Source organism: Sparus aurata, chromosome 13 (genome assembly GCF_900880675.1).
Source record: "Sparus aurata chromosome 13, fSpaAur1.1, whole genome shotgun sequence".
In the NCBI taxonomy this organism is placed as follows: Eukaryota; Metazoa; Chordata; class Actinopteri; order Spariformes; family Sparidae; genus Sparus; species Sparus aurata.
This window is the reverse complement of record NC_044199.1, coordinates 8,754,351-8,763,504: the sequence shown is the minus strand read 5'-3', so window position 1 is coordinate 8,763,504 and position 9,154 is coordinate 8,754,351. Positions and strand designations below refer to the sequence as shown.

The 9,154-nt window shown below is 42.2% G+C and overlaps 1 protein-coding gene across 3 annotated transcripts; it reads right to left on the bottom strand.

The window, feature by feature from the left end:
* Positions 1–18: 18 nt before the first annotated feature.
* On the bottom strand, positions 19–8,628 carry chrne (cholinergic receptor, nicotinic, epsilon). 3 transcript variants are annotated; one of them, XM_030438135.1, is made up of 12 exons: positions 8,409–8,628; positions 4,413–4,546; positions 4,153–4,197; positions 3,646–3,755; positions 3,403–3,558; positions 3,100–3,200; positions 2,819–3,019; positions 2,129–2,243; positions 1,906–2,020; positions 1,608–1,815; positions 1,128–1,261; positions 19–1,019 (listed from the first exon to the last, which is right to left on the bottom strand). In XM_030438135.1, exons 1-12 carry the CDS (start codon positions 8,476–8,478, stop codon positions 852–854), a joined length of 1,557 nt encoding a protein of 518 aa, XP_030293995.1. In that variant the 5' UTR covers positions 8,479–8,628; the 3' UTR covers positions 19–851. The 3 variants fall into 3 exon arrangements, with proteins under 3 accessions (XP_030293995.1, XP_030293997.1, XP_030293996.1); XM_030438137.1 differs by lacking the exon at positions 8,409–8,628 and adding an exon at positions 6,107–6,199; XM_030438136.1 differs by lacking the exon at positions 8,409–8,628 and adding an exon at positions 5,074–5,122.
* Positions 8,629–9,154: the final 526 nt, after the last annotated feature.

Genomic DNA, 9,154 nt, shown 5'->3' with positions numbered 1-9,154 from the left:
ATTAAGCAAGTCTCAGTGCACAAAATAAAATATTTATTTAAAAAACATGGCACAATGAATAAAGACAATATGCCTCTGAGCCGTCTAACCCTAACAAGACTTCCTAATAAATAAGTCATAGTAAGAAGAATAAGGCTTTGATTCAGAGTCACTGGCTCAAGTTACATGCACAGTTTCTTCATATAAGACATAGTACATGCAGGGAAACCTATCCAGACATCAGCAGATGTGTTTCTCAGTGTGATATGTGGACGATTCTTGTGAGCCCATGAGCGATGAACAAGTTGTGCAGACCACGTGTAAATGAAATCAGATCATCAGTTTATTCTTTTTTGCTATGTATGAATACACACAGTGTATGTGTGCTTATGGCAAAATGACGCTGCAGCAGTTTTAATCTGAAAAGTTCTTCAGTGCAACAGCAATGACTTTCTTTCTCAGCATGGTGCTGACTTGCCTTGACCCGAACATTGTTTTATAGCCCAAAATAGATAAATATAATGAAACTTGGTATGATTTAGATGATGATGATGATGGCAATGATTTAAAACACAAGTACGTTAACTACACCTGGTCCACCCATTCAATGCACACATCCAAAGAACATACATTAACACAGAAAACTCAGAACTAACTTGTGAGTTTGAATGAAAACCTTCAGCTGCTTGACGAGTGCTCATAAAGGCAAGTCTGAGCCTCGAGTGTGAACACAGATAGATTTGTTGTTACGTCTCTGTTAACTCAACCCTTAATCGGAGCCTTGGACTCAATGAGCAAGACCTCTCAGCTGTAGGGACAGCATGAGGCACAGTGACCCTTGGTAATGTTTCCTTACGGCAAGTAGATTTAATTTAACTAGGGACATATTTTTTGTTCTCCCCAGGAAATGGAAAATCAGGCGCCTGGTTGAAGTGTCCTGTTAAGAAGATCCCCACTGTGCCAATGATGAAGAGGAGAATGGCAGCCCAGAAGCAAACCTTGTCAATCATCTTCCCGATCAGGACCCAGCTTTCAATTTCCTTTAGACAGAAATAAAGTGATTTGAGATAAAAACTTACTAAGATGACAACTTGCCTAGAAAAATATAGATATATGTAATAAGTGGACAGATAATGTTTAACACTCACAGATCCAATATCATTTTGTTGTCTTGTACTCTCGGCAATGAAGTTGCAGGCATCCACACATTGCTTGATCTCAGGTGCAGCTTGGGCCAAACTCTTATACAAGTTGGCTGTGCTGCTGACATCGATGTTATCCACTAGGGGGGGGGAGGAAACACAGACAATTAGTCGACAGTATGCCACTGCATTATCTAAAGCAAACACGGGCACCATAAAAGGTGCTGAACGACACACAATATGCATGTACTACACACATGAATGGCTAATAAAAGGGACATGGCTCACAGTGATGTGACACAAACTACACATAAAATTATTTATAAGATCTGTAAAAAAAAAAGGAAAATGTAAAAATGGTTCTACAGCCAACTGTGCTGACCAAAGGTTAGCCAGCTATCCGCCTACTACTGTATTAACTAACAGTTTATTAATGTACCCTGAGTGCAAAGTGGTAAAAAATAGTTTTTAAAATACATGTCTTACCAACTGATCTGGTGAGACCGTGCCTCTCTCTCTGTTTGTCAAACATCATCTCACTGCGAGGTTGTTTCAGCACATATTCCTCTGCTCTCTGCATGAGGCCAAAGGAGCTGCGCCGCCGCTCCCTCACTCCATTTACCTCTGCTGTCACCTCACCCTCTTCCAGCAGAGGGGACATGCCCAGGAAGCGAGGTACCATTTCCAGGAACAACTGAAACACAGGGCAGAGAAGATAGCAGTAGTTAGTTCACCTCAAGTAACTCCTGAATACACATGACTCAACTGAACATAGTGTACTTACATGTTTGATGCTGTAGGACATGGTATGAGTGTTTGGGCTGCGCAGGGAGAAGTTCAGCACCACAATTTGATTAGTGGCAATGAGGGTCGTGACACTCATGACAAAGATCAGGTACCTGAGGAGGACATCAGAGGAGATCTGTGTTGGACAGGGGGCTGAAGACGTAATTATTAAAGACCAGATACCCCCAGCAGAGGTCAGCATTGAACACACACTGACTCACTTGCCAATGAGAGGAACAGAGAGAGATGTCTCAGGGATCTTTTGAGCAATAAGAAAGAGGAAGACAGTCTGAGCCAGCAAGACAGAGATGGACACAGTCAGCTTTTGTCCCCCAGCTGTGAAGACGACAATAGAGACTTAGGAGAAGGACCAAACCAAATGCAATAATCAAACCAGTTTAAGGACCCAATACTTTGAGCACATTCCCTGTACGCACACTATACAGTATTATAGTAATATTCAGGTGAATAGTTTTATGTTGGGTTACTACTAGAATACGTTAACATGCTTTAACGTTCAAAAAACACACCAGTTTACTCACACTGTTCAGTGCAGCAATACTCTATTCCCCCCTTCATCTGAAATGCTCTGTCTCTTTAAGCCCCCCCCCCCTTCCTGAATACCCGGTCTGCTCTGATTGGTCAGCTCACACATGCCTGAGCCAGTACCATCACCAACAATAGAGCAACCGTCAAAATCAGTTCTTACATGCCAAACTATCAGCTAGGCACAAATTATGCAAATGTATGACATAGTGACATAGCGTGATGTCACGAAGACACGGAATGAAAGGCGGGGCTAGGATGAGGCATTTCAGGCACTTCAGAAGCTAGTTCAATAATAATGCCCTTTTTGAAACACCACTCTATGAATAATAGTTGTAGGGTATTAAAAAAAAACTACTGAAGACCTTGTGCAGGTAGAAAGTAGGCCAGTACGACCAGTGAAGAGATGAGGGAGCAGGGCAGGATGATGTTGATGACGTAGAAGAGGGGCTTCCTTTGGATGATCAGATTGAACAGGATCTCCTGGTACTCTAGGTCATCCGGGGAATACCGTTTGTTGATCATCTTCCTGCCTGGACGATGGACGATGGCCCACTCACCGTTCTCTGAAGGGTGGGAACATCGGAAGCTGTAGATGAATTGCGTGTTTGAATATTGGAGTTTAATGATCGCGGATGAACTGTACCTGTGAAAGCCTCCGGATCGATGTCCACCCACTCGATAGTCTCCTCTGTCTCTCCAACAGCCAAGATGAGGTCAACCTCATTGGCACTGTATGTCTGGGATCTGGAGGTCGTGGCAATGAGGATGGATTAGAACAGAAAAAAGTGGCAACCTGGATGTAACTCCAGTTCTATGAGCAGGTGTCTTGCCTTTAAATCACCAGAGAAGCCCATCATAGGACGAGGAATGTACGAAATAGCACAAACTAATAAATCGGCAATTATATATAGTACATATATTAAGAAATGATGGAATTGTACCACACCTGAAAGCTAGCGTGCAGTTCTGGTAATCGAACGGGAAGTAGGTGATCTCTATGGCACATGTGCTTCGATAGATAGCAGGTGGCAGCCAGTACATCCCGCCATTGTTGCTTACCAACACATTGGCATAGTAAGCCACATCAAACTTGCCATCAATGCTGCAGAGAGTGAGGATAAGGAACAGAAACTGTTAATGCCGGACAACAACAAAAAAACGATGTAATGGCTCTTTGTTGCAGCCTTACTTGTTCTCAAGGACAATGTCAGGAAGCCAAACAGTGTTGCACGGGACACGAATAATCTCAATTCCATAATAATCGGATGCGTTCCAGGCAAGACGATAATCAATCCATTGCTGTGGATGACATTTGAGAGAAAGGTCACCTGTGTCGTGAAAGCTAGACACAACTGAAGGCTGAAAAAGTGAGAGGGGCTGAGTCTTTAAGGGAGACATATTATGCTCATATTCAGGTTCATAATATAATTCACAAGCTTTAAATCTCAAAAACACATCAGGTTTCTCACACTGTCCTGTGCTGCAGCCCAGTCTGCACTTATTGGTCAGTTTACACACACCCGACACAACACACCGACTTTGGGCTTTTTAACAAAACCTTTTACATGCATAGAAACCAATGTAAAAAAAAATAAATGATAATAATTAAGGAAAGGGAAATAAACAAAAAAGCATAATAAGTCTCCATCAATACCAAAATACACAACAACAAAATATAAAGAGAGGAAAAACTCACAATCTCAATCCACACATTGGTCGTAAGCGTCTCCTCCTTTTCATTCTGTGGTATAAGTTAAGAAGAAGCACTGCTAAGTTAATCCTGCAGTGAGCTAACAGCGTGATCATCGTCGTATCTAAACCCACCAGGAATCACGATTAACGCTATCGTCCTGTGGGAATTAATGGTGAACTTGCGGTCATGCACCTATCTTAAAAATGTGTGTATTTGCTGTTCGGAGCAGTTCCAGCCAAACGTTGTACGAGTTGAGCCCTCACCAGAGAGATGAGGTTAGTGAGGGTCATCTTGATCTGAACCTGCACCTTGTCTTCAGGATGAACCACCGGGCGAATATTCTTGCTGTAGCCCGTGAACAAGTCTTTCATCAGGTGTTTCTCCTCATTACACCGCACTGCATGGAAACATAGACGAGAAATGGAGTTAGTGAGGAATTTTGCCTGATTGATATTTCCCAACAGGAGCGGGAGAAACATTGGAAATAGGCTCAACTGTGCCAACTGCTACAACTACTGGCTCATGGCTGTATATGTTTGTATAAATAATTTGACTTTATCAAGTTTTGTTGATCTTGGTCCGCTGTATCTCTATTTGTGTGTAATCAGCGTATGAATCCTCGAGTTATGTGAGGTCACAGTGACTTGTGACCTTTGCCCTTTAATCACCAAATTCGAATCAGTTCATCCTTAAGTCCAAGTGGACGCTGTGCCAGATGAATTTAAATTCCCACGAGGCATTCCATGAGGGATAACAAGCTTTGCAACATTTCAATTTTTTTTTTTTTTTCCTGTAACCAATGGTTAATCTTTCCTAAGACGGTGTAGCATTTTCTGTCTTAAACATTTCATTTGATTTTATCGCAGATATCCATGAAGTTATTCCAGTAGTCTAAAAAAAATAACAACCAACCCAAAACCTCACATTCACAGCCTGTTGTCATCACGCCGTCCTCCTTGGTTGCCCTTTATGTCAGTATAAACTCCAAGAGAGACTAAGAGAGGGAAAGGCAGCGGTTTATTTCCGAACTTGTTGCCTCTTCCCTCCCCAGCTGTCACGATCCATAGCTCAGATTACACAGCAACTGGGAAACTCTACGCTCGCACTTCAAGTCACAGTCAGGTCATCTACAATAATCATCAATATCGCCATCATGCAAAAAGGGTGACAGTAGCATGAACTCCACAGCAGTAAAGATGTCGTCTCCCATGATCGACTCGTTTCCAGGTCTGCCGGGTCCAATGTGTCACATAGATGTGAGCTGCAATCATAATTCTCCCACTGGACAATACCTGTTGTAGGCTGTGTAATGGCAACACTGTCGATGCCTCACTTCCCAAGGTTTTGTCAATTGTTAATCAATTGTCCTCAAATATTACACTGAACGCACGGATGAGAAAAACTGTATGACAGCCATGGAAATTTGAAGCGTGAGAATGCAGCGGTATGCCGCGTGTCCTCCCCTTCTGATCTGTTTGTAAACAGATCGGTAGTACTTCCTCCAGTTTCATCACAGGGGAAAACAAAGACTTATAATAGGGCGATTATATGACGGGGGTATAAAAAGATCCCGTAGAATATAAATCTTGAAACGGAGACTGCACACTGACAGCAAGCCCTGCTAAAATAAACTATGAAAAATCAACATGAGGCTCGTAACGCTGCAGTTGCTGACCTCATGACACCCTGCACACTGTGTCTCTTCGGCTATACTGCAGTATTTCCAAAAAATAGGAATAGCACACTGTATTCATCTACTAATTATTATTAAGATAATTATCAAGATATTAGGGTAGGATATTTGGCTGCAAACAATAATGGTGTTGCATATTTTTCGTACCAGAATTCAAACAAGTAAGTCGTGTTGCAACACAGAAAGAAATACGCTGACTCAGACTGTACTCCAAACTAATACGAGGCTGCATATTATCATAGTAACAACTAGCTGCATGGCTACCTGAGCTAACCAGCTAACAGCAGCAGCTGCAGCTAACAGCAGTTAGCGGTCCAGACTGGGAGCTCAGTGTGGTATCACGAGACAGGACGGGTCTGGGCTGGCTTGTTATGGCATGCTTACTTCTGTAGACATCCTGACAAACACAATTCTTTGACCTCTTTGATGTGATGTCAAAACTCCTATTTGTTCACATTCTGTTTAGAATTTGAGTTCATTCTTCTTCTTTTTTTTTCTACTTAAATTCTCACACAATGCATCCTTGAAGTGTGCCATGTCAGTTGAACAGAAACTCAAAATCTTTGCATATATTTCAGTACACTTAATGTAAGACACAATCACCTAGAAAGTGAGAGTGCAGTGAGATTAGGGGTTTCATTTTAAACAAACACACAAGCAAGAAATACCCAATACACATTTTTTACAACATACTTTTAAAGTGGCAACTTTTTGTGTGCCATGTTATTCTAAATAAAGTCCTGTCAAGCAACTTAAGTGGATAAGTTTTATTATCCTGTGGATACAAAGTACAGATAATGTTATGAGGGGAGCAGGAGAGTGATGATTGGACACTAGCGGCAGAGCTGCAAGTGACCACTGCAGGCATGTGGACTCTGATCTTTATGTCACTAGATAGCGCTGGCCAACAGTGAAAATAAAGAGTTTTGTTTTTTTTTGTGATACAGCTGAGTTGACCCTTTAAAGTGACCAGTTGGTATCATGGGTCAGAGCAACATGGCCACACAGGTAAACATTGCACCATCTCTATTTGACCGGGCTGAAAGCGAGCCAAGCTAACCCCAGTTGACCGTGCCCCTTCGTCCAGCTCACTCTGACCACTCTGAACATGACATGCATCCTTTTTCTTTCAGCCCCACAACACCGTCCTTCCTATTATCAGCCATCTGCATTCCAGCTCACATTCTGATCATCATAACTTGATGATGATGATGACGGACATAATGTCAAACAAAATTGTTATAGGTAGCGACTGTGGAGTGATTGTTCCCTGTGCTGACTTTGTATAATTGTCCCGCTGTGTTTGTCAGTAAGTGTGTTAAAATCAGAGAGAGAGTGCTGTTCCTCTTGGAATATCTATATGATATTCAAGTGAGGAGGTAATGCTTAAGACCTTGCCGACGAGCGATTATAAACTACCCCACGGTGACCTCTACCAAGGAGATGGAACGAAGAAGTGTTTCCCCACAACTGTTGAGATCGACCGGTCGCACAGGGAGAGGAGAGGTATTAGTGGCCAAATGGATTTGCAGACTCGTTTAAGCACACACAAATCATATTTTTTTTATAATCTTATCACAAGCTTTTACTTCTACCTCCACTGCAGTTGTGGCCTTCCTGCCCACCAGAACAGCTTAACATGCTGTCGTGACTGTCGGCACCGACGACCTCCTGCCTTGCTTCATGCTGACTCACACTTCTGTGCCCATCTTATAAAACACATCACTACACTCAGAGTAGCACTAAATCATGGGACAGTCTGGGGAACAGATGATCCTCCTCAGCATCGACATGTGCACTTAGTGTATACAAGCAGACAAAACCACAAAATGCTTTGTAATGGGTTCAGTACCAAATTGAAAAAACCCCGGCAAACTTTAAGTGAAGCAGCATTTACTGGACATGTATACAATATATTAGACCTATTCAGCAGGCAGCCTGTGGGCAGGATGTGGCCCTTCAACAGCCTTTTTGTGGCCCATTGATCAATATTTAGTCGTTGCCAAGTGCAGAAATTTCACCATGAACATTCAAACCCAGGCTGTTCAAATAATCAAACTGACATCCTACTTCTAAGATTTAAAAGGTGCACTGATTCCCCCGTCCTGCGCTTAACACTTAACAATTATAATAATACTGCTTAACTGTCATGTTTAATAATTGTGAGAACTAATAAAGTGGACAAAAAACAAGAATTGTTTGCATTGTTTTAACACATTTATTTCCTATCTTTAGAGGTCAGACAGGGAAAATCACTGCCCAGCCCTGCTATATATATATTTAGTAGATATACTGTTTGTATAATTGTAGATATGCTGTCAACAGTAGTAGGAAAGAATTCAAATAATCAACATTAATTTGCTAATATACAGCCGTGAGTTTGCACTTGTTTTTGCAAGTCTTAAGAAGTTCTAAAGTATAGTAAGTTTTATCTGGCATGGCAACTTACTGTTGTGCTTTTTCAAGCTGCCCTTGCACAGGACATGCATAAGATCATTTTGACAGACAAGAAGGCGTTCAGCCAGTCGATGAGGGTGTGCCAAAAGTTTGCCACTGCGCCACTTACCCTGAACCACCAAAGTCCCGAGAATAGCCACAACTCCAAGAAATATCCCAAAACCGTGCGCTGCCATCATGTTCCAAGACCTCTCCACCGCACAGCACTGCACTATATTTAAATATTAAGTCTGAGAGAAAGAGAGGGAGTAAAGACAGAGAGGAAGAGCCCTAAATCCCTCCACCAAACACCCCGACTGTCGCCCACCCCGGCTGTCGCTATCCATGGCTCGGATTACACAGCAGCTGGGAAGCTACTAAAAAACCAGGACGTCAAGTCACACTCCGGTCACCCTCAATAACCATCATCATGATCATTAGGCCACAAATATCTGCAGCGATGCCAGGCAGGTATATGACGGTATTTCGAGCATCAGCGTGGGCAACAATGAGACCATGTGCTGCTTTTCTTCCATACATCTCCAATAGACGTGCAAAAAAACATGTTACAGATTGTAATAGTTGATATAAAAGATTGTAAGATTACTGTGATGGTTTCTTCTTGATAATTCTGTCACCATTTGCTGGTTTTCAGCCTCGAAAAAAATATAAGGATTGTGCTGCTCGTCCTCGTCATTGGAGTGTTGGTTGGACAAAGGGAAGCAACTTGAAGAGTTCACTTTGAGCTTTAGGATATTGTGAAGAGCATTTTTTCACATTTTTCTGTGACGCTTTATAGACCAAACTGCCAAAATAATCTGCGGATGAACCGATAATGAAAATAATCGTTAGCTGCGGCCCTGGTGTGCAGTTCTA